The sequence below is a fragment of the Phoxinus phoxinus genome (assembly GCF_949152265.1).
Source record: "Phoxinus phoxinus genome assembly, chromosome: 11".
NCBI lineage: Eukaryota > Metazoa > Chordata > Actinopteri > Cypriniformes > Leuciscidae > Phoxinus > Phoxinus phoxinus.
This window is the reverse complement of record NC_136886.1, coordinates 9062275-9089048: the sequence shown is the minus strand read 5'-3', so window position 1 is coordinate 9089048 and position 26774 is coordinate 9062275. Positions and strand designations below refer to the sequence as shown.

The following is a 26774-nucleotide window of genomic DNA, read 5'->3' as shown; positions in this document are numbered from 1 at the left end:
GAGAGAGAGAGAGAGAGAGAGAGAGCAAGCAATCGAGCGCGCGCTCTAAGTGCAGGTTTCTGGGTTGGCAGCAGAGCGCGCGAATAGAGCGTGGCACGCGGAATATTGGCCAAAAATTACCGGGAACTCAAACATCAGGAGACACTCTGGGGGAAGCGATCAAGAACGCCACCCTTCATACACCTATTTCTCTGAATCGCTCAATTTATTCGGTAAGTCTTCATGGTTACATTAATTCAACCTATAAGGTTGTCGCTGAATGCGTATATTTGTTTCCCCTTACTAATTTTACCCAACGCGTTCGTAGTAGATTGTGTCAGTTACGTTTAACAGACCGGGTCGCTATTTTTCTTTTCTGAAGCAAATTCACCTGTGACAGCACCTGCAACTAAAACTAGCGGACTGCACAAACTCTTTCAACAACTTTAAGAGGTTCTGCGCACACTCATGATGCTCATATTTAGGCTACATGTGTTTGCAGTTTGAACTTCCGTCGTCAGGTGAATTTTGTCAGTTAACTGTAGGCTACGTCAAAAGTATGCTTACATCAAACCTAAATCATCACTCGCATGTTGTGCGCAAGCGGACACTGCTGTTTCTTTCTTTCGTTCGTTATTTCTTGACAGAAAAAGTTCTGTAGCCTAATTCATCAGTTCATCCTGTTGATTTCTGAAATTAATGTTAATTAGAAGTTGATCCCACCACCACCAGTGCAGTAGCCTAGACTCTAAGTGAGTTTGAACCTTTTTGCTAGATGATAAAAGTGCAATTTTGGAATGTTCAGAATTCTGTGTGGTATTGGCCAACAGTGTGATCTGTATTTTTGTAAACCAAGTACCGGTAAATACTTACAGGTAGACAGTACACATTTAGTATGTATGCTGCCTAGTGCCTACACTCTTACGGTTAATAGATTTGAAATTTTGCTTTTTTTTATTGTTGCAGTTCATGACACTACATTGCCCAATCCAGCACATAATGACATTTTGAGGGTTTTGTTTCAGCGTCTGTATTTTTGTTATATATATCTCAAATGTAAGTCCCATATTTATGCTCAGATTAAAGTGGTTAATAAATGTACTTATATACTTAAATTAGTGTAAAATACAGAGAGTACTGCTGTTACACCCTAGCACTCTACATTACTTTTTACTTTATTGTGGTGGATCAAATATAGGCTACTTCATTCATTATAGAGATAAGATCATCATGACATTGGTAACACTTTACAATAAGGTTTATTAGATAACATTAGTTAATGTATTAACAACAATAAACTAAAAATGTGCAATACATTTGTTACACTATTTATTAATCTTTGTTAATATTAGTTAATAAAAATACAGCTGTTCATTGTTTGTGCATGTTAGTTCACAGGGCAGTAACGAATGTTAACAAATACAATCTTTGATTTTTATTAACGTATTAGGAAATGTTGAAATGAATATTAACTAAGATGAATAAAAACTGAAGAAGTATTAATTCTTAGTTCATGTTAACTATTGTAGTCAACTAATGTTAACTGATGAACCTTATTGTGAAGTGTTACGCATTTATTTAATTTATAAATGTGAACAAATAGCAGACATTTTATAATGCAAACCATATGTGTGTGTGTGTGTGTGTGTGTGTGTGTGTGTGTGTGTGTGTGTGTGTGTGTGTGTGTGTGTGTGTGTGTGTGTGGTGCAACCAATATGCTACTTTGTCTTGGAGTAAAAAAAAAAAAGATTGTGTGTCCACCGTCCAGACACACAATGGAAGGTGTTCTGTTCCAACCCTCCCCTGGTCAGGCATGATCTTTTTAAACCTGCAGATGCATCGTTTTTGTAGATGTTACATGTTAAGATAACTTTCTTATTCAAATGAAACTAGTTCTGTCATTTAAAATCCACTAACATGATTACAATAAACCTGGCATTTAATTTGATTCCCCTACCTTCAAGATCGTTAAATTATATAGTCCTTTATATTTTGGTGGCCATGTATCGTTTCATCTTTATAGCTCATTTCTAATTGGTATGTGTGCGTGTGTGTGTGTGTGTGTGTGTGTGTGTTTGCAACAATGGACTGTTGCGCACTTCTCCCCATAGACTTCAATTGTGAGTCCATAATTGTAAACATTTTATGTTTATCAAGGGTTTTTTTTCTGTGGTAATGGAGCTTAACTTGTATTTAACCTAGGGTTTTTCTTTTAAACACTCTCAGCCTGTAATTTAGTGGTCACAGTATTGCTTGAGAGGCAATTATTTCTTATGTAACAGTCAATGATTGTTGCACTAGTTGTTGTTTTCTTTACTCCTGAAAGAGGAGATAAATAGTATGAATCTCGTTTTTGTTCTAAAATTCGTTCAGTTTGTATTGTCTGTCCACCTCTTAATTGTTTTGTCACTGTTGTTGTCTGACAATTTTATCTGTGTATTTATCTGCTCAAAGGAGTCCATCTGCTAGATTTGATGATGTTATGGCATCAATAGATAGAATAGCATAACTGACCTTGCTCTCTGTGGCTCCCATAGAAGACGAGCACAAAGCAGCCCGGACACCGTGTTTGTGTCTGTACAGTATGTGTGTGTGAATGCAACCCACGGGCTAAAACACCCACCACCTCTGTTCAAAACACCATCCTGTTCTCCAGAGCTCTTAGCAGGGCCCGTCATCCCTTTATATAACATAACACCTGGCCCACCTCCACCCCCAGCCAACACCCGCACTGCACCAAAGGTGATGAACAAGAGCACACCCTCCCCCTCCCCACTACAGTTTTCCCAAAACTGAATCAAAACAATACACTTTTATAATGGCGGACTGCTGGCCACAGTTAGAAGAGTTTTTAGCCAGATCTTTTCTCAACAACCTGTTGGTCAGTGTCTCAGACGAAGGTTGCCAAAAAACACAACCAAACTAAATATAATCCTGCGATTAGGTCTTTTTAATGTGCTCTTTTCCACCATTCAAGTGTTCAATGTTGCAGAAATATTAGTGCTCAGAGTTTTGGCTGTTTCTGTTTTTAACATAACGTTTCATAAACTTCCATAAAAAAAAATAGGGTCAGAATGTTTTTTTAATTATATAATATATATATAAATGAATATTTTTATTCATCAAGGGTGTGTAGAATTGTGACAGAAAAGGCATTTATAATGTTACTAAATATTTCAATTTCAAATACCTGGCATTCTTTTGAACTTTTTTCATCCTAATTTTTTTTCTTCAAAATTGTAAATAATAAGAATGTTTCTCGAGCACCAAATCAGCATACTAATGATTTCTGTTGAATCATGCGACACTGAAGACGTAAGTGTGTAATTTTGTGGAAAACAGAAAACCACTGGCTGCATCTGAAATTGCATACTTCCCTACTATAGTATAGGGCGAAAAACAGTATGTGACAAAAGAAGTATGTCCGAATTCACAGTACTCATAAAAGAGTCGTCGAAAGTACCCAGATGACCTTCTACTTCCGGCGAGATTCTGAAGTGCATACGATGGACACTTTACTGTGAATGGCAGTGAAGCGACACAACTGACGCTGGTAGGTCAGGTGATAATGACCACATGACGAATGAAGTACGTCCAGATTACATTCATACTACACACAGTAATACTATATAGAACATACTTTTTTAGTGGTCATGAAGCAAGTATTTATTCAAAATAAGTACCTAAGAGTATGCGATTTTAGATGCAGCAATTGTTTGCAGGTGCATTATGTAATATTGACAGTTGGTGGTTGAAATGGGTACTGCAGCCAAAATTGGAAATATTGGAGAGATCTGTTTCCTCCGTCCCCATCCCCGGTTGCCAGTTTGAGGACACACAACAGGAACAAGCGCAGTTGACAATGGAAGAAGCTGAGCCTTACACTGTAAGTTTATTTGAGTTCGACTTATATAAGTTTATCAACTTATATGAGTTGATTTATCCAGTTTAATATGCCTCTGGTCATAGAGCTTTTTAGATGGAGGGTGAGGCATTTTAGTCAGGTATAATCTGCAATCTCATTTGCTGGCTTCCATGGCAATACTCTGTGTTTTCCTCCAACCGGCAACCCGGGGTGTCGAAATACTATGGAGTAAATTGGCAGTGGGCGGGATCACACAGACCAAAACAAAAACAGACATTCTGACACGGAACAGAACACAAGAAAGAAGTATTTGAATTTAGAATGTTTCCTAAGTATCTACAAGCATATTATGTTATTTTTATGCGTTAGTCGAAAAACATTACATAAAGCACCTTTGATTGTTCTTACAAAGTTCCAATAATCATGGAATACATGGACGTATCACGGTATTTTACATTTTGAACATCATTGAAATTGAAATGAACAAAATTAAGAATTATTCAAATTTAAATAGTGATTAAAATTTAATTTTAATAACCCTAAGCTATAAATAAATATAAAATATTTAATTGACTAAAACTTTTCGTAAATGCAGTCTTTATAATTCTTGAAATCTAAATCTAATCTAATTAAATTTATTTTATTTTTAGACAATAGTATTTTTTCACAAGGCTTTATGTAAAAGCATAGGTTGTATTTAAAATATATATGAATAGTGCCAAATACCTTTAAATGCATCAGTCAATCTGCTATTTTACAACATATAAAATAATATATTATCGGCTAGCTACAGCATGCTTGCATTGGAAGTAATAAATGTAGAAAATGCAATAGAAATAAATTTTTAATTGTGAATGATGGTCAGATGTGTCTAAACCTGTCTTTAAAGGCCCCTTGAAATCAAAATTTACGTTTTTTTTTTTCTTAGGATGAATGTGTTAGCCTTAAAGTTATAAATAAGCGTGTGTGTTCCAAAAAAATGACAAAATTCGCATTTAGGAGATATAAGCATTCAAAACTTAGTCTCTCATTTCTGCTAAAATAGATCACAGATTTTTATGACGTCACCGTGGACTTCAGCTTCTCATCATATCTTCTGTCCAATCAAATGCTCTCTAGAATCTGAAGCGTCCCGCCCCCTATGATAAATACCACCTGGCCAAAGCGACTGTGGCTGTACCTGAATATACGTTTGTCAGTAAACGCATGCTCAGTGTCAGCTGCTCATGCTCATCAGTTCTCTCAGTTAACTGTCGGAGTTACTGGAGTGACATACTGTATACTCCGGGATATTGTTTATTTCGGTTCGGAGTGACTTTCAGGCACGGATCAGCGCTGACTCTGTTTTGAATGATTCAGTTCGATTTGGTGAACTGGTTCGACCGGTTCACAAAAAAAGAACCGGTTCAAATGCTGAAAGAACGATTCATTCACAAACTGGACATCACTACTGTTGTCACGTCACAGAGCAATATTGGAGATGTGTGTTCGGTTGCTCAAACACTTAAGTTTTATTCCGTTTTCAGAATGAAATGGCTAGAATTTATTCACACCTCCAACGTTACTATTGAATCCAATGTATCAGCGCTCGGATTCGTTTCTATGGTGCTGTCAAGTATACAACTGCAGTCTGTGAGGTAAACTAAACGCTATTGGCTATTTGAAAAGGCGGAGGAGCCATTCAATATGTCCCGCCTTAGCTTCCTGTTTCAGTGGAGATTACGTCAACGCATCATACAAAGCTGCACGTTTCAAGGCACTTCAGTGGGCCTTAAAGCAGCAGAACTGTTATAACCTGATTTAGTCTTAATCCCCTACTCATCACATGACTATATCTATAAAATCAATGCTTAAAACAGTGTCACTATAGCCGAGAAATTTGAGATCGCGAGATCTTATCTGTTTTATTTCTGTCTAAATAGAAACCTCCTTCTGTCTAAATAGAAACCTTGACATCAAATTCCCTGGAGTAACTTCTACAGATATAAAATAAGAGGATGAGTATCAGTGTGTCTGTGTGTGAATGAGAGAATAGAGATTGGAGTAAAAAATTACAGAAGAAAAATAATAGAACTGAATCTACAGTTTCTGAGTTTTACGGGGGCCCATAAAACTCAGCATCACACATGACACATGCCCTCATGACCTAGATTAATTCCCCCAAGAGTATCTCAATTTGTCCTGTCTCCTGACAGAAAAGAAACTGATTTCAAAACTGATAACTTTATTTACCATGAATATGAGATGCAATCAACTGTGTCTGTCAATTTTATTTTACTTTCACTTCTCTGGTTAAGTGAAAGTAAAATAAAAGCTAGCTCTTTTATTGGTTAATTTAGTGGTTAAGCTAGCTCTGCTAGCTTCAGAGAGTGACTGTGATTTGACTGTCCAAACTCAAATATAAATGGGAATTTAAAATGGAGATGTTAATTAATATTTCACCCACCCCCTCATTTCACATAGTCAACATTTCCATTACCATCTGGGGATGCATTAGTCCATGCAGGTCTAATGGAGCTGGACTTATGGACATGGTTAATGGATTTGTTGGAGTCATTAGTTTCACACAAGTTCATGGGATATTAAAGCACCACAGCTGCATAATATTTCCAGTAACATTAGATAATGGTTCTCTTGGAAAGTCTATTTTTTTTAGCTCGAGTTCAATTTAATTAAATGTTCAGTAGGGTTTCATTGATCACAATATCTTTCTCTTTTTTTTAATTGAGTGTTGTTCTTCATTCTTTTGAGAATATTGAGGGTTTTTGTCTTTGTAAACTGGGTCTGATATCGTTTTTTTAATTCAGATTTTATATTTAATTGTCTCTTTTTTTAGGTTTAGCTGTTACAGTTTTTTTGAAAACAATGGTTTAGTAGCAATGAGAATATGGAAGCCCAGTGGTGTAATGTGGAAAGCTCGGAGGGATATGTTTTATTATATTACCAGCATTCAGTAAATATTGTTTGCTGCTAACACACCCATCACTGATTCCCAAAACTATTTCCAACTCCGCAAGAGAGCAGTCTGATGTCAGACTTCCGAGGTAAAGCTTGAGAATTTGAGACTTCTCTTGAGAAGTGCTGTGGTTCTCTCACTACAAGCTAATACTTGAAAAGCAGCCATAGGATAAAATAGAGCAACATCTTTGCTTTTATAGTCTGTTGGAATCAAGAAGCTATTGCTTTTCCCTCCTTTTTTGTTGCCTGGGAAACGGTGTTATCATGAGGCGGGTGCTTGTTGTTAAGTGATCCACCCTCAATGTTTTTCGGTGGAAGCATGCCCAGAACAGGCAGGAAATGAAGTTAACTGAGCAGCACTCTTTGTTCAGTGCAGTGGCATAACACATTTTTCTGCAGTCTGTGAAAAATATTTTCTGAAAGTTATGGGTTAAAAAATAATCGAATAGCATTGTCTTCCTACTGACGTCACAAAACGAAACCCTTTTATTTTCCAACTTCTCCACTCCAGCTACCAGTAATATATAGATAATTTTTCATGATCCATTCCTGATGAATAACCATTTTATTTAATTTATTTATATAGTTGGTTACTTAGTTTTAATTAGTTAGTATTTGCTCTGACACTCACATATTTATTTAGAGGAAGTGTTGCATTGCTCATTCCTTCATCTTAATTTCTTCAGTTTCATTATCTTTAGTCTCAGCCTCAGACGTCACACCCTCGGATTGTTGGCTGAACATCTGATGTATATGGCACACAAAATGGGAAACAGTTTTAAAGTCGTAATCTGGTTAAATTCTCCAGAATTTCCGGGAGACGTGTGTGTTGCGTTCTTTAAAGGTCTGCCTGGAAACAATGCCGTTGTGATGCCAAACCTCCTTATGGAAGAAAAAAAACATTGTGTTTACAACTGTCATAACTCAGTAGTGACTGCATTTTGCCTTTGTGTAACGGACGTAGGCCAGTAAGAGCTGTGCATCCTCGAAGCAGGTCGAGTTGGACCGATTACATTTGCACGGCAGAATAGTACAGTGGGATTTATCGAACACTCTCAAAAGTCATCTCACACTGGTCAAGGACACAAATCTAAACTTTTTAGTCATATTCCAAGCATGCCTTAGGGAGAGATTTTCTTGAGTCCTTAAATGTAGAATTGTGTTGTGCATTGCTGCGCAATGACCAGCTCCCCTCCTCTTGAATCCACCAGCCCAACTACTGCTGGCTTTACTCTAAAGCAGCCGCACTGTACTGTACCACTGCATTTATGTATGACTGTAACCAAGGCAACAAACAACATAAGGAACAGAATGGACAGATTAGCCGACTGGGTGTGAAGCGAATCCAGGGTTCTTAATACGCACAGAATCCCTCCAATTAGCCATTGCTCAGAGAGACCACGCGAGTGTTTTTGGGAAGGGAAGGTTCTGACTGCAGCAGCTTGTGGCGTTGTGGAGGCATTAGACAGGTAAGATAAGATGCACTGCCCTCTTTGAAGGTTGTATTGTGCTCTTTGATGTTGTCTGTTAAGTCTCAGGAATGTTTTGACTCACACTCCATATGACCGTTTACACTACAAAAAGTACAGTTGTACGTTTTAATATGGATAAAATGTGTAGTTAATGTGTCGTGAGATCTTTCGTTTGTGTCAGAATTCTCCTTGTTGTAACATCAGAGGGAGATTTTTTTTTTTTGTGCGTGTGTGTGTTGGTGCTGTACTAAGCCATCTGGCACCTACTGTTTCACCACAGCTTGATAAGATTCACCCTTTGAAGAGGCCTAAGTATCCTGCTGTCTGCTAGGCCTGTGGTGTCCATCTATAGAATCACCAGAAATTTGGTGTTTTGCGTTATTTAAGAGTCATACGTAAGATATGACGTGGTTTTGACCAAATAGGAGAAATTCAGTTTTGAGAAGATTGATTTTAAATGTATAAATTATTATAATTATTATATTTTTGCTTGTTAGTGTAGGATGGATTTACACTTCTAAATTTGGTCAGTTCAAAGTCGCACCTTCCTCAGATCATTTGCTTTTAAGTCCCCCTGTAGTCGATAAGTCTTTGATCACCAAAATTACATATTTAAAAAAAAAAAACATTTCCTTGAAAAAATGTCTTCATGCTTTAAAATAGCTTGAATGTAACTCTACACCTTTGCCTTTATTTAGAATGCGGTTCTATGAATATGCAAATTAACCCCGCCTCCACTCACTCACACCAGCTCAGAGGTCTCGTTGACGATCACACGTTGACGTGATTGGTTACAAGGTAGTTTGTGACATCAGAAACATCAGTGATTTCAAACAGCGATTTTGAGACTGTCTTTGGTTCACTGCAGTTTTAAGGAGAAAATACTCAGCAATGGTGTTGACATGAATTTGCACATGGTTTGTCTTAAAGCATATTAAAAACACCACATACTGTAGACATATAAACAACATTAAAAGCTTGATTTTCACCACAGCGGGACTTTAAGCATAATTTACCCATTTTGATGATATATATATGTTAGGGCTGGGCGATATGGCAAAAAAAGTTTATTTAGATTTTTTTCAGAACGATACACAATTTCGATTTTTATGTTTTTAATGTTTAACTAGTCAACTTAAAAACTTAACTACAATGTAACATTCTCTTTATTCACCATCTGGTTAAAAAAAGTTATATTCCAAGTGCACAAAGTGATCAACATGGTATAAATGTAAAACAAATGAATTGTTATTTGTTAAATATCTCGGCACAAAATATGCATGAAATATGAAGGCAAATATTGTACAAACTTATCTTAAACAGTGTCTCAAATCTCGTGTCTCACGATCTTTTTCACGTTCTCACCCATGAAACGGCGTTCTAAAAACGTGGCACTCAGGTTAAAATAAAAAGTTTAACTTTTTCAAATAACTTTGCTTTTTTCCCATCCCACTGCCCGCTTCTCTTTTTTTTTCAACGCAATTACACATTTCTCATTAGACAGGTTTAAGATTAGTGATGTCTTACATTCCTAGAGCGTCACAGAGTGGTTAATCAGGCGCGCCATCATGTCGGATCAGTTTACTGTTAACATTGCTGAATTGTCAACACGTGTAATTGTAACGCCTGTTAAGATTTTTTAAAATAATAAAATCATGGCAAAACATTAAATCGAATTCTAATTAATCTAAAAAAATCGTCCAGCCCAATATAAGTATAATAGATGCAAATGCAAGGTGTATTCTTTCTCATTTGAGTAATTTATATCAGTAATATAATTGTGAAGAATATTGTTGTAAATAGTATAATGTGGTATAAGTAACACTAGGTAATGTGGTAAGAACACTATAATTTGCCGAATAACACTAGATAATGTGGTAAAAAACAATGTTATTTATAAGTGTTTTTTCTGTGTTGAAAATATGAGCTCACTGTGAATGAGAGTTCTGTTCTCCGAATGTATATTAGGTGGAGGTCATTGGGTTTATGCAAATTTCATTCCTCCTGCTTTATGTAAATTAGTGAGGTCTTTATCTATTGTATTACAACAGTTGGTGAGAAAGATTATTACGATAAAGATTGTAAGCCTCAGGTCTTCTTCTAATGTCCATCATTTGTTCATAGCTCCGTGGTAGGGTCAGTTTGACAATCTGACTTTAGAAAGCACAAGAATAGCATTAGAAGGCGCATGTCTGACATTCTGTTAGAGGCTTTTCGTGTTTTTTTTTTATTTTTGTTTTTTTTATATAAAACATGTCTAAAGCTATTTAAAACTGTAAAACATCCTAGACAGATTTATGTGTTTAGGAAACAGTTGTGTAGGTCATTGAAGTGTATTGGATTTTCTTTTAGACTCAGAAGCAGCATTTAGGTTGCAGTTTAATATTTCTTGAGGTGTCTGGATGTCTCAGGCTTTAATACATTTTTAGTCTCCCGACAGTTTTGTGCGTTATATGGCAAGAGGGTATAGAAATGTGTCATGCATGTAAGGCTGACTGTACACTATCCCAGCTTATTACTTGGCAATATTGACTTGAGTTAATTTTTTAATGATTTAACTGTATATTATCTTTAAGCTTCCACTAAGAAAAGTCAATTATTGTGTTTATAATGTCCATGATTACGCACAGTCACCCTTTGTCATATGATTTGGGACAGTTCCCTTGTTTTTAATCAATCCTCAGCTTTCATGGCCAGAGTACATTTACAACACACAGCTTAATGCTACGATTGTGCCAAATGAGAGACAAAACAACATGATGCACCATCAATTAGATTACTAAGTACCCATTTCTAAAAATAAACTCATCTATATGAATGTGTTTTGATAAATAATGCCTGTCTCCATTTGTTGACTCACAGCTAATTGATGTTATGTCTCTTCATTTGTTTGATTGCTGCTAGAGAGCATGTTTTTTAGCTAAGAGGAGAATAAAACACACTTGTTGTGGCCGATGGAGGCTTGATGGCCAATTTAGAGTATTAAATGTTCAAATGGCATTTTGCTAATTGAACATAGACACACACACACACACACACACACACACACATCTGCGCGCGCACGCACGCACGCACGCACGCACACACACACACACACACACACACACACACACACACACACACACACACATAATGGAATTACAGGACAAATTGTAACTGGGTTATTGTAAGACATTTACGTACATGTTTCTCTGTTTCTTCATTTTGTGCATGTTTACTATTTTTTATTTTTTTTTTAAAAACTGCTCCGAAGAAATTTTAATTTCTAAAATGTTGCACTTTCATAGCTTAAAGGCCCCGGTATACTTCAAGCGAAATCGTAGAATGAAAATGAAGCCAAAATCATGGTGAAAATTAGGCCAAAACTAACTTTGAAAAAACTGGAGTTCGGTTTGGGAGTTCGAAACGGCTTGCCAAAGCGAACTTTCCAGAACTTTCCAGGCTGATAAACACCTTCATACTACCATTGGTCTGTGGTGATTACGTAATAGGTATTTGTTCGCGGAGGCTCTGCCTTCTTTCCTGTGGAAAGCTTTTCTAGTTAATTTCTCCTCAAGTCTGTTGAAGTCAGACTTGACCTGTATGTGAAAACATGAACACACTGGAGAGCTGCTTTATAGTAGAAAATTAAGTTGTACTTCTGATGAAATGAGACACTGACACTGTTTTGCATGTTTAATATGGTAAAGCTGCTTGAAATTAAGCAATCTATTGTATAAAGTGCTATATAAATAAACGTGACGTGTCTTTACTAGAGTGCCGAATTGCAGAGCTTGTGCAAACATATCCACATTGTTATGATCAGATGTTTTTTCTTATGTTTTATTTTTAAAAATGCTTGCTGTTTTCTCAATTTTGTTGTTTGTTTATTTGTTTATTGAGAGGAAAGCGTGCAGCCCATATTTACATTTTCATCTAAACCTCTCTCTCATCAGTGTAAGCAGCATCAGATGTTCGATAACTGTATATCGCAGTATATTTTATCCCAAAATGAAGAACAAAAATATCTTCGCCGTTAGTATATCTCGGCCTTAAGACTCACAGTGATGCTTTAGTTTTTTTTTTAAATGAAACCTTATTGTAAGTGTTAGTGAAATCTCTGACTTTTGATGTCTTGGCAAATCTGAGCTCAGTTAAAACTTTGCTGAGATCTCTTTTGAATCTCTAGAGTAGATGCATGTGAGATGTTCTTTTTTCTCAAGAGAAATATCTGAGACACAAAAGACAAAAGTCTCCATTTGCTTTCCATTTGCTGTCTAGGGCAAATCTCATCTGTTTTTTTATCTTTCTGGTAAATAGTTAAACAGTCCAGGTAAACTCCCAGCACACAAATTAATCCAAACATCATTATTTGTTTGAACAATGCTGGTCCCGGCTGAAACTATTACAAAATCTTATTTGATGTTAAGCTCAATAGGCAGTTTAAAACACTATATAGCTTTGCAGCATGTGTTATAGAAAAGGCTGAGTGACAGCAAATGTAGACACGGCTGGCAGCTCTGCAGAGAGAGAGACAAACAATGCTCAAGGCTTCAAACTGAATGTTCAGCTTTACAGAGCACAGACAGCTTTCCCGTCGAAGAGATGCACACACACAAATAGTGGAGCTGGATTGCATAATTTATCAGAAACAAGGTTAAAGGGTTATATTGTGTCTAATTATTTACTAATGCAGAAATACAAGAGGCACAGATGACCCCCAATCCTCAAAAGATTTAGACGAGCACATTTGTGATATCTCCCTGCTGAATCAAAGCTCGAGTAACTCTTCAGCTAGAAACATTTAGAGGAGTTTTTCATTTACAAATTTGCTCACTCAAAATGTACTTCAAAATGGGAATACATTTCCCTGGTGTTCTCACATCTGCCCTTTTCCTAACTTCTGCTGCCAAATAAAAAGTGCAGCTCCCACTGAGACAGTACAGTCCAAATGATTATTTTATATGTTTATTGTGTTACCAAATAAACATTCTTTTTTTAAGACTTGTAATGATTGCATTTTTACATGCACCTCAGATGTGATGAGGCCCTTTCAGGAAAAATAAAGAAAAATCACAAATGAAATCTATCTCCGTTGTGTCTCATACGCACGTTCTGATTTCGCTGAGTTAGACGGGTTCCTGAGTCAACATATTTGGTTGATCCTGGAACAACATTCCTGTCCAGAAATTTAATCCTAACCGTATCCCTACCTCAACTTAACCCTATAACGTATGACCAAAAAATAAGATGAAATTCTGATAACTGTAAATCAATGAGGTTATGTAAAGCAATGAGGCTGTTACAGCGGTATAACAGACAACTTGTAAATATCCATGTAAATATCAGATGCCACTCTATATCTCCCACTAATATATCTTAGTAAGATGTTATCTGCTTAGTTGTATGATCAAAGCTCTGTAGTTTTTATAGTGGGGGCAAAACTTATTATGCAATGCAATACAAGGATGATTGAGAGATTCCTCGGGTCTTTATCGATCCTGGTCATCATTCACAACCCTACCCCTCATGAATTTTTTTAAAGTTAGACATCAGCCTTCATTCATCAGTATATTCATCATAAACAATATAGCAAGATTTTTTTTTAAAGAATGTCTGTTTTCTAAATTTAAGCGATGTCTGATCGCAATTTATGAATTTATGTCTGATACACAATGATTTTTCACTCATAATTATTGCAGGTATAAAACAAAAGAATACACAAGTATCATCGGCAAAACTTGCCTCAACGATTTACTGCATAGCAAGTACTGTACACAATCAAATATTACTGTTACTTGATGGTGGATCATCTTGTGAAGAAGCTGTCAGCAATCAAAATTTTGATTTTGAAGACGTTGAAAATTATAGTTTTGAGAATATGGTTGAGATCAAGAAAATATGTGCCAGATGCTGAATGTACTGGGGAAATTAACTTTGACAATGACAGTGATGATTGCAAAAGGCATCTGCTTGAATTGATCCCTTCCAAGTTCCAATTGTTATGAAAGTATCAGGAGAGTTTTTGCGGCAGTTAGAAATCCATCCACAATCTTATAGATCTGGCTCACTAAAGACCAGAATATGTAATAATGATTGGCGAAACATTCATGCTTTTAAAGGGTAACTAAACCCCTGGTCAGAGCCTGACTCCACCCACAGGCAATATGTGACCGGTCACGGAAAGTAGGGACACGAGTCGGTTCTGGAGCATTTTGAGTTATTCACAGATTCTGAAAGTGTAGTCTCCAAGCTTTCCAACGATGTGTAACACATGGTAATCTGATAATATTTGGAGAAGTTGTGGCCATTTGAAGGTAGGCACTCAAAAAAATTCAAAGTGGAGAAATCTGCCTCTAAAGATTGAGCAGTTCTCACCTCTCTGCTGCTGGGAGTGACAATAGGGCTCATTTACATCTCATTTAGATAAGCCATACCCCCAGTAAAGCTGTAAAGCACATGTTGTTTTATTAACATTAAATGGATAGTTCTCCCCAAATGTTTAGTTAATTGTCATCATTTACTCTCTCAAGTTGTTTTAAACCTGAATATGTTTCTTTATTCTGTTGAAGTTATTTGGAAGAATGTGGGTAACCAAACAGTTGATGTTCCCAAGTGACTTCTATATTTATTTCCTATGGAAGTCAACGGGGACCAGCAACTGTCTGGTTACCCACATTCTTCCAAATATCTTCTTTTGTGTTCAGCACAAGAAATAAATAAATACAGGTTTGGAACAACATTAGAGTGAGTAAAGAATGACAAAATGTTTATTTTTGGGTGAACAATCCCTTTAAGGACAAGCGGCTGCATGTTTACTATTAGGGCTACTGTCTCTTTAAGACCTGAAAGCAGCGCGTCTAATATGTACGCTGGTTAGCTGGTACTCTCTTACATCACAGGGTACCACAACTGCCAATAGGAAAATTCAACTGCAGTAGCCACCGTTCAACCTGAAGAGGGCAGCACTCAGACGTTTTTACACCATATATTGTAGAAATAGAACACTTTATACCCAAATGTCAAAAAAAATACTTGAATCAATGAACAGCATTAATAAAGCCCCAGTCTTACAGATCATTACCTAAAAAAAGTTGTTTTAGGGTTTAGTTACCCTTTAAGGATTAAATGTATGATGCATCATATTTGAGAAGCTGGCTCGGATAACCCCACTGCTTAAGAAACGGTATCCCTTCTCCCATTCGTTGTTAAAACACTTGAATGAGTCGTATTTAACCAAGTCTCTCTTTCTTGAACAGAACAACCACCAGTCTGGTTTCAAAAGCGGACACTCAACTGAGACAGCCCTGCTCTTGGTTATTGAGGCTCTGAGACTGGCAAAAGCAGCTTCCAAATCCTCAGTACTCATCTTGCTGGATTTGTCTGCTGCTTTTGACACATTTTATCACAAGATCCTCCTGTCAACCCTCAAGATGAAAGGCATCTCAGGAACAGTACTCCAATGGTTCAAGTCTTACCTCTTAGATAGGTCCTTCAGGGGGTTATGGAGGGGGTTAGGTGTCTACGTCGCAACGTCTAACTGCTGGGGTGCCTCAAGGCTCGGTGCTTAGACCAATTCTCTTCTCCATCTACATGTCATTATCACTAGGATATGTCATTCAGAAACATGGTTTTCATTTTTCCTATCACTGCTATGCTGATGACACACAACTCTACCTCTCATTCCAACCAGACGATCTGACAGTAGATGCTTGCATCTCGGCTTGCCTGACAGACATTTCTTAGATGAAGGACAACTCAATCTTTCACAGACAGAACTGTTTGTGGTCTTGACCAACCCAGCACTTCATCACAACTTCTTCATTCAGCTGGGTTCGTCAACCATAACTCCACCCAGGACAGCCAGAACATTGGAGTTGTGATTGTTGATCAGTTAAACTTCACAGACCACATTGCTAGAATTGCCTAGTCCTTCAGATTTGTCTTATACAACATTAGGACGCTAATGTATGCTACACAACTCCTTGTCCAAGCTCTTGTTCTATCCAGACTGGACTATTGTAATGCTCTCTTGGCAGGTCTTCCAGCATCAACTGTCAAACCTCTGCAACTGGTCCAGAATGCTGCAGCTAAAGTGGACTTTAACGGGCTGAAAAGAGCGCACGTCACACCTCTCATAAAATCGCACTGGTTGCCAATTGCTGCTCGTATCAAATTTAAGGCACTGATGTTTGAACAACCACTGGCTCTGCACCCCTATATCTTAACTCATTACTTTAGACCTATATGCCATCCAAAAACCTGCATTCTGCAAGTGAACGGTGCCTTGTGGTACCATCCCAAAGAGGCACAAAATCACTTTCCACTGACCTTTACCTTGACCGTTCCGAGCTGGTGGAATGACCCGCCTATCTCAACCCGAGCTGCTGAGTCTTTAGCCATCTTCAAGAATCTACTAAAGATGCATCTCTTTCGCCAACATTTAACTTAATAATACTAACACTTACTATTCTATATCTATTATATTAAAAAATCCTTGCTACGTGTTCTGCGCTGGTTTAGCTGAGACTGGTCACGACATTTGCATATTGTTGCCCTATTGTTGATTTGACTGCTTCTATTGCGCTCTTCATTTGTAAGTCGCTTTGGATAAAAGCGTCTGCTAAATGATTAAATGTAAATATTTGATACTCACACTTTAAGTGCTTATGCAAAACGTTAACATCACTAAATACATCAGTCCCAGTTAGGTTTTTAAACATCTCTTCTCCTGTTCTCCGAACTGAACTGTCTTTAAAGCACCTCTCTCCCCTCATTACCATGCATATATTGGCCTTGCAAAACTAGTGTCTCCTGCAATCATTGGGGCCAAGGGGAGATTAATTAGAGACCTTAGTGCTCCTCTGACGGGCAAAGCAAACAGCCTCTCTCTCAGCCTGTAATTTATGTAATGCCCCCTTTACAGTGGATATCAGGAATGGCTTTTTTTCTTTTCTTTTTTTGGTTGATACTCCGTTGCTGGGTGGTAATGATGCTTCAGTCTGCTCTCCTGCCTTTTCTGGACTATTCTGGGAGAGTGGAGGAGAGAAAATAGGATGTTTTTGTACTGTAACATCAAACAGCGAGTTTCAGACAGAGTAAGTTCAAGCCCAGCAGAGTTCAGAGGCGTGCAGTGCATGTGAACTATTGTGCTGGTTTTTGTCTTGGTTCTTTGTTAATGTTAAAAGCCTGAAGGCTTTAGAGACAAAATCATGTCACATTATCCGGTGGAGCTTCAGTGTGATTGAGGACTGTCATGGTGTTTGGCAAATTGTTGGGTCAGACCCGAGCAGTGGTGCAATTGTACTGCCAGCCTGATGCGTAATTGCTTGTTTGTGTGAGGCCTTTTTGTCGTTTCTTTCAGTATGTTATACTGCATTAGATAATAGCTGTCCTCCCAGCTCTCAAAACAGTTAGGTGACATTTGTAGAAGATTCACCAGAGTTTTGAGAGTCTATTCAGGCTCTTCAGAGAAGATTAAACTAACGGAGTATCACATGATGTGCTGCATAAGGGGAATTTAACACTGGTTGGGGACTTTTGGGCTCTGCGTGTGATGCATTTGAGCACTGTGTTCTTCTTTGGTCGTTTCACCAGTTCATTAGTTAATTTTAATGTAAAACGCTGTTGTGTTTATTACCAAAGGAATAAAGCCCCAGGAAACCTTTAAAAAAGTGCACATTAAAGCAAGTTCTAACACAAAGAGAAAATGCTAAGCTATCATGCTTTCTAGTGATACACAAAAAAATTAAGCCATGTTTGTCATGGCCAAATTATATGTTTTATTCTAAGATGAATTGCAACAGAAAGAACAGTCATCTTGGTACCAGATCATAAAAAGAAAGAAAAAAGGATCTTTGCTATTTTTCTTCAAAATATAACTTTTCACTGCCAGGTTTTATTAAAAATGTATACCAGTGAATTCCACCTTTAAAGGCATTGTTTACCCAAAAATTATAATTTACCCTCATGTTGTTCCAAATCTTCTTTTGTGTTCGACAGCAGAAATACGTACACACCTTCAAGTTTCAGAGCTAGTAATTGATGACATAATTTTCATTTTTAGTTCTATCAGTTTATATTTTATTTTGATGGGACCCAATATCGCTCATCATTTAGTATCCAAATGTAACTAAATTAAGACTGTTCAATTAATGTCATTTGTATCTGTCTGATGTCGCTTTGGTCTTTTCCCTATTGCTTGCTCTCAGATCTGTCATAAATAAGTATGATTACTCCATGTTCAAAGAATCCGAATTTTTCAGAGCTACTTCCTGCCACAAGTGGAAATTGTCACTTTTGGAATAAATTGTAGGCATTACTCATGTGTGGTTATGAGTGTGCTGTCTGCCAAATCTCTCTCTCTCCCCCTCTTTCTCACCGACTTTTCTCTCGCTCTCAGATAAATGAGAATTTATTCCTCTTTGAGTTCTGGCTTAGACGGAGAGAAATGCAAAGGGTCGCGGAGCTCACTTGCAGCTCAATGGAAGGAAAAAAAGAAACAACTGTGCGCATTTTAATTGTCAATGAATGAATGTGGAGCGGCATCACAAGGCCTCACAGCAAAAACTCTTCATAATTTATTAAATTCACACCATCATCAACACAACAGCTTTTCAAAACATGCACAATTAAAATGTGCACTCAAAGGGTGGATAGAAGACACAAAAATTCTCTAATCATCAACGTTATTGTGCATTGAGAGGATGATCATTTTCTTGGCAATGTTGAACATGTAAGATAAAGGAGGATTAGACTGATGGAGCAGTGTTGATTTGTGACTATGTTATTATTGCTGTGACAGTGGCCCTTTTAAGGTTTTTGCTTGTATTATGTGTATGTTACACTGTTCAAAAGTTTGTGGTCGTTCAGAAGTCTCTCATGCTCACCAAGGCTGCATTTATTTGATCACAAATACAATAAAACAGTAATATTGTGAAATATTGTTACAATTTAAAGCATATTTTAAAATGTCATTTATTCCTTTGATCCTTCAAAAGTGCAGCTTAATATGTTCTTTGATGAATAGGAAGTTCAAAAAAACAATATTTATTTGAAATGGAACATTTTAGTAACAATGTAAAAGTCTTTACTGTCACAATTTTCATTGCATCCTTGCTAAATGAAATATACTTATTTCTTTCTTATTAATATTGAATACTTATTAATTTCTTTCCAAAAAAAATATTACTGACCACGTTTGAACTGTATTGTATTTTATTATCATGGTATGAATTAAAAAGTACCAAAGCATAGTGCTGCTTATTCAATGCTGTTATATAAATGAAATATCATCTCATAGTAAAGATAATTAAAAACATTTTCAGAAGAAAACATTAGTGTCGTTTGCCCATTCTAAACTCGTCACTATGATGCTAGTGTTCTGGGTGTTTTATTACTGGCACAAATCTCATTCTGGTCCCTAGATATAGTTTGCGTCCCTCCTTCAATGTGCTGTAAATTTAATTTATTATGCACCAAACTAAAATAATAAGTTCAAGTAATAACCCACATTGCCTCAATAAACTGCATGGTTTGTGATCATTCATGCCAGTAGTACATGCGATTCTTTTGAAAAAACATGATTTTGTGTTTGCTTTCCAGGGCAGGAGCAGCCATGCCATTTGGCTGTTTGACTCTGGGAGAGAAGAAGGACTACAACAGTCCTTCAGAGGTCACCGATAAGTATGACCTGGGACAGGTAGTGAAATCGTGAGTACAAATCTATCTACCTCTTATTTTCTTTTATAGTAATCTTTTTGTGCAAAATGCTTGAGAAAATTTTCCTTTTTTGCACTTTCTAAATTAATATTTTTTTTTTCTTCATTACAAATTATTTCCAAAAATTCTTTCCAGGTTTAAATTAGATTTTCAATGTTGACTCAATAGCACTGTTTATTGTCTGCGTTACCAGGGAGGAGTTTTGTGAAATCTTCAGGGCGAAGGACAAGAACACACTGAAAATGTACACCTGTAAAAAGTTCCTGAAGAAAGACGGGAGAAAAGTACGGAAAGCAGCCAAAAACGAGATCCTCATCTTAAAAATGTACGTTTTCCGCACAGGTTATTTACATGTTACACATTTTAGTGAAGAAAGGTGCCTGCAGATGGTGCTCAGTGCTAAAATTTGTTTTAAAAGAATAGCAGAATGCAGTCGACTCTTTACCATGCAAATGATTTTATTTTTGCAGATAGTCATGATTTCTTTTCAGCCTGCTTCCTTTCACAGTGTCACAGTTTCTCTGTGTCTCTCCCCGCAGGGTGAAGCATCATAACATCCTCCAGCTGGTAGATGTCTTTGAGACGAGAAAAGAGTACTTCCTCTTTCTGGAGCTGTAAGTGCTTTGAGAATTTTTGTGAGTGAGAGGGGGAAAGAACATACAAGAATGTGAATGAATACTATTTGCTCCCATTGTGATTAGATTAAAGAAATACTTGAACAAAAATGAAAATTCTTTTATTATTTACTCAGCCTCATGGTGTTCCAAACCCGTGTCACTTTCTCTCTTCTGTGGAACTCACACATACTAAATATATATATAATATAAATGATAGTAGATATAATAGAAAAGCAAACAGTATTTACCCAGTAGTATGGACTGGGGTTTTCAAACTGTAAATGGTTGAAATGCTGCCATTTTTTCTTTTAGGTGAACTGTTTCTTTAAGTAAAGATGCATTTGCTTTTTTTGTAACTTGATCATTTTTTATCTATAAACCAAAGAGTGGACATCTTTGTGCAATTATTTTATACATTGCAAGCACAAATTTGACTATCACATGTGGATATTTGGTTTGGCTTTACTTCAGGGCCACAGGAAGGGAGGTGTTTGACTGGATCTTAGACCAGGGCTACTACTCAGAACGTGACACCAGCAATGTGATTCGGCAGGTGCTTGAGGCTGTGGCTTACCTACACTCTCTCCACATCGTTCACAGAAACCTAAAGGTGACTTGGGCCTTCACTTCCATCTAATGGTCACCACATAGTATTGCACCAGAATACAATCTCAGACTAGACAGAATTTTCCTTTTTGCTTAAATTAACTCTTTACTGTAAAGAGTTAATTTAAACGCAAAAAGGACACTTCTGTTTTATCATTGACATGACTTTCATCTCTTGGTTTTTAATTCAACCCTTATAATTCCTATAAAAGGTTTTGCAAGGTGAAGTTCTTGAGGTTTAATAAAATGTCTTGCTTGTTCTACTATATCTCACCTCGTCAGCTGGAAAATCTGGTCTACTACAACCGTCTGAAGAACTCCAAGATTGTAATCAGTGACTTTCACCTGGCCAAACTGGAAAATGGTCTCATCAAAGAGCCATGTGGCACACCAGAGTACCTTGGTAAGGAAAAAGTGTCAGTTTCAGGTGTAACTGCACCCTATATTATGACTTGTGTTTGTTAATAACTATTATGGTCAATGATGTAACACTGATCAATTTAAGTTATTTAAAAAATATATACCGGTACAATTCATACGGACAATGAATTCAAAAACAATTTTAAAATCAATTTAAAAACACTTTTTGTGAGGTTTGCAGTAAAATAAAATAATTTTTTTTGTAATTATTAAAATTTGCATTCAAGGTCTCAGTAACTTTTTTAAAGGTCCCATATTGTCAAAACTGAAATTTCCTGGCTTTTTTCATGATACCAGAGGTCTAGGTAACTATACGTTTCAAAACAGTCAATCCAGACAAATGCACACAGCCTGCATAAAGTAGCTGGGCCTTTTCGACCAGCCGTTGTGACTTCCGTAAAAATGTGACGTCAGAACTACTTCAGTCACCGTCTTCAGTCCCGGAAACATGTTGAGAAAATGCTGTTCAGTCGATGGATATCAGGAAACTACATCATTGTACAGGCTTCCGAACAACATTAATATAATAGACCAGTGGCTAATGTTTATTTATTCGGAAATACCACAGCAATTTAGTTAGACCTTAACTGTCTGTTCTGCACATTTCAAGTGACTGCTTTGTCAATCAGGCACAATTCAATGCTGGTTTTTCAAAGAAGCTACTCATTAAAGATGCTGCAGTCCCTACATTGTTTGGTATGACCTCAAATTCGCAACCCGTAGGCTAAATAAACTAACACATTTTATGTTACATTATGGATCCAGCATAATCTGAAATTATAGTTTGTAAACGGATATGCAACACTAACTTTAGTGTTGCTAAATTGATGCTGACATGTTGTTTTGTACAGTCTATGGTTGCCACAAGCATTGATAGAATATCTGTTGGAAACCAGACAAAAAAAAATAAGACAAAATACATTGTTTGTTTACCTAAGTAACAGACAGTTGGTGTCTCTTGTTTTTATTGAGTTAAAGATGGTGAGATTGAGTTCACTCAGTCTCTGTGTCTTTTGTTTTGCTCACAGAAACTAACATTTAGTGTAATTTCCTTGCATGGGTAACGTTACAAAATTCTGAGTTTGTTTACAGACAGTTTAAATTAACGTTAACGTTCAATCTGCAGAGCTCCTGAGAAAGAAGCTGTAAAAATATTTTGAGATGGTTTTTGTCAAATATATATTCTTAAGGACATCAAAACCTCAAATAAAACTCCAGAAAGATGTACAATATGGGACCTTTAAATAATTTTACTGGATGGTTAAACAGCTTTTTTTTAGCCATTACATCATAAATGTTGTGCAAAAATGTATGAAACCAAAATGAGCACAAACGTTGCATGTCCAAGAATATGCGCTTTAAACTCTATTTTTTAATCAAGTTCACCTTTTCATCATTTATAGCTCCAGAGGTGGTTGGCAGACAGAGATATGGCAGACCAGTGGACTGCTGGGCCATCGGGGTGATCATGTACATCCTGTGAGTCCATGCGTCATCATCTATACATTTGATTCATTGTGAAGACAGTCCAACATGTTAATTTCATTGTGCTGTCTTGAATGAGATCTTTATTTATTAGTAGACCCCATAGATATCTGTTTTGGAGTCACTTGCCTGACACGTCCTTGGAGTCATTCATGAGTTCATCAGCATGTACATTCCATTTCCTGTAGTCACATTGCGTGTTAGATGATCCATTGCCACTCTGTAAGTGCACTGCATTTCCTGTTCTCTTCCTAATCTCTCCTAAACAATCAATTGCACATGTAATGCTACAGTCTGAATTATCTTCTTGCCCTAGGACATTTTAACGCTCTGGTCATGTTATCATTTTCAACAGACTGTCAGGAAACCCACCTTTTTATGAGGAGACAGATGATGATGAATATGATAATCACGATAAGAACTTGTTCCGGAAAATTCTGTCTGGAGAATACGAGTTTGATTCGCCCTATTGGGATGACATCTCAGATTCAGGTACAATAGTAAAATCACTGTAGAGTATGTTTGGAATAAATCTATAGGGTTGTGATCGAAACACAAATTCAACTTCGCCATCTGAATTGCAGCAAAAAGCCTAGTTGCATGTTTAATGGACGTGGACCAGGACCAAAGACTGACTGCACAGGAAGCCATCAACCATGAGTGGTAAGCAGCCTTTTCCAGTGTCTTTTATATGTAACACTTTACAATAAGCTTCATTCATTAACATTAGTTAATGTATTAACTAACAATGAGCAATACATTTGTTACAGTAGTTATTAATCTTTGTTATTGTTAGTTAATACAAATTCAGCGGTTCATAGTTTGTTCATGTTAGTTCACAGTGCATTAACTAATGTTAACAAATACAACCTTTGATTTTAATAATGTATTATTAAATGTTGAAATTAATATAAACTAAGATTAATAAATGCTGTAGATGTATTGTTCATTCTTAGTTCATGTTAACTAATGAACCTTATTTTAAAGTGTTATTGTAATTAATCTTTGCAGTAATGTTTAAATTTTTGCGTGTGTCTGTTGTTTAGGATATCTGGTAATGCTGCCTCAGACAAGAACATCAAAGATGGCGTTTGTGCTCAGATCGAGAAAAACTTTGCTAAAGCTAAATGGAAGGTAAGATGATCTTATTGTGTCTAGTCATTGCGTTGCGATACACTACCATTCAAAAGTTTGGTGGTCAGTACATTTTTTTTAAAGAAATTAATACTTTTATTCAGCAAGCATTAAATTAAATATAAGAGACAGTACATTTAAAATGTTACAAACAGTAGTATAGGATTAGTGTATACGAAAACTTTGATGGGTTTACATATTAAAAATTAATTTTCATTTATTAATTCATATTATTATTATTAGTTCAAGCATATTATATTAATATATATATATATTAAAACATCATTACTATTATTGTTACACAGAAAGCTGTTCGTGTGACCACCATGATGAAGAGACTCAGGGCTCCAGATCAGAGTGACTCTGGAGCCTCTAGTCCTGCACTGGGAGCCTCAGGAGGACCGGTTACCCCCAGCACCACCCCTGTTCCCCTGGCTGCCACACCAGTGCCTCCCCACAGCACCCTGGTCGGCCAAGATCACCCCGAGGCCCAGGGGCAGGAGGCATCAGCTCCAACACGGTGCAATGGAGAGATGTTGACATCCCAGCAGCGTTAGTGGGGAGACTAGAGAGGAATAGAATGCTGGATATATTAAGAGAAATATAGTGACAAATAGAGCAGCACCATATTGAAATCTATGGGTGGAGCAAAGTTCAATTGTGCTTAAAAAGCTTGATCGCCATTTTACATTTCCATTTGTGCAAAATCTACGAAGAATTTAAAATGTAAATCCCAGACCCATAGTAGTCTGTCTGTATTTTCTTAAATAGATTTATCAAAGAAATATTGTTTGTTACTTCTCGAATAACACACACTTGATTTAATTTCCAAAACTTGCCATTGTTAATTCAAACCAATTCAGAAATTCCTCCTCCAAACCTCTGCTGCCATTACAGTTTATTTGTTTGGTTCTAGTTTTAAGTTTACCTGTATGTGTTAAGTTATGTTTATGTGGTTATTTTTTCAGCTTTATTTGTTACACTTCTGAAACTTGCAAGTGGAAAACTATGATATGTTAATCTAGACCTTTGTTTATCCCACATTGCAAGTCTTGAACCTTTTTTATTATTATTTTTATAAATACAACCTAAAGAGATTAATCTTAAAGCCATTATAGAAGATAATGCCCTAAAACACAAACAAAATGTATATTATTATGCTTTATGTATATTTATGAAATAAAGAAAAGGTTGGACTTTGATGTAGACTTTCATATAGACCTTCTCCAATAGTCTGTTTGATGCAGAAGAGCACAGCTGCTGAGTTACAACTCATATACATATTTTGCGTCATAATATTGGCTAACTAGCAATTAAAACTGCTGCTGTACTTCAGTAATGTACAAATCTGTTATTATCAATACTATCATCATATCCATTAATATTATTTGGTGTTTTTGTACTGCTGAATCATGTTTCTTTTTCTTTCGCTGTACAATCCTACAGGAAATTATGTAGCTCTTTTTATTCAATCTGCCCTTATATCTGTATTCTGAAGAGCACTGCATTTTATATAGAATGCACCTGGTGTCATTAAGTCTTATACATTGAGGACTATGGGTTTCCAGAGCGTTCTGTAAATGTGCAGTACAAATGAAGCAATATGAATATTGCTGTAATACTGTGAAACTGCTATACAGGTGATAAGATGTTCCTGCCATATTTCATACAGGTAGCCAAGCAATTTGCTCTTGATGGTCATTTGTGTTCTCGACATGATCTTATAGCCGTGTGTATTATGTCCAGTTAATGTATTCTGCCAAACTCAGACTTTATTTTTACTGTCCATGTGGAGAGAGATTAAACAAAATGTCTTTAAACTGCAAATCCCACTGTAGCTACTGTCCATTATGGCCTATTTATTTGTTTAATGTTGTTAGTTTTACTTAACTGTCTTTAGCATGACCTCATGGTGATCACAATCACATGTTTATTTTTAAGCATTTGCTAAATCTACTCATTGTATATAGCTTCACTGAGTTGTATTTGTTATTATCTCCGTAATGTAAAAGGTAATGTAAGGACGTACATTTTGTTTGACCTCTATGTGCAATAGTTTGACCTCAGATCAATTTTTTTCCCTGTTTATGTTTTCCTCTTTAGGATGCACTGACTCCAGGCTCTGTAAACATTGAAATATATTTTCTGAGAAAAGTTTTCGTAATAGAAGACAGAGCAGAAAAATAAGTGATCGTAAACTCAGTTAAATATGTGTGTGAATGTGATTCGCATTTTCATGTAGCCTATCAGCTCAGCCTAAAGTATTTGTCACTGTTTATTTGTGGCTTCTGTATTTTGTTACTCGATATGCAGAATAAATGTTTTTGGACAGTGTAAGTATATGGTGTTTCTTATTTCTGATCTAGTACTAAATTTAAACAAAACATTTTGCAAATAAAACCTGTGTCCTCTGATAGCAATTGCTATATTATATATTACATATAGTATATAATATATATATAGCCTATATTATATTGTGTACAGATGTGAATCTATTTTTGGCAAGTAGCCTATGGCAGTAGTAAAAATCCATATTAC

At 36.5% G+C, this 26774-nt stretch overlaps 1 protein-coding gene across 1 annotated transcript; it reads left to right on the top strand.

Annotated features, from left to right (window-relative positions):
* The first annotated feature begins 72 nt into the window (after positions 1 to 72).
* camkva (CaM kinase-like vesicle-associated a) lies at positions 73 to 26571 on the top strand. Its single transcript, XM_079628794.1, has 11 exons — positions 73 to 212; positions 19858 to 19965; positions 20168 to 20299; positions 20514 to 20588; positions 21063 to 21201; positions 21480 to 21600; positions 23021 to 23096; positions 23458 to 23594; positions 23687 to 23765; positions 24149 to 24236; positions 24542 to 26571. Exons 2-11 carry the CDS (start codon positions 19871 to 19873, stop codon positions 24791 to 24793), a joined length of 1194 nt encoding a protein of 397 aa, XP_079484920.1. The 5' UTR covers positions 73 to 212; positions 19858 to 19870; the 3' UTR covers positions 24794 to 26571.
* Positions 26572 to 26774: the final 203 nt, after the last annotated feature.

Excerpts from the sequence above, each read along its gene's own strand:
- camkva (XM_079628794.1), top strand. The coding sequence starts at position 19,871 with ATGCCATTTGGCTGTTTGACTCTGGGAGAGAAGAAGGACTACAACAGT. Across the intron at positions 19,966-20,167 it reads CTGGGACAGGTAGTGAAATC|GGAGGAGTTTTGTGAAATCT; the intron begins GTGAGTACAAAT and ends CTGCGTTACCAG. Across the intron at positions 21,601-23,020 it reads TGGCACACCAGAGTACCTTG|CTCCAGAGGTGGTTGGCAGA; the intron begins GTAAGGAAAAAG and ends CATCATTTATAG.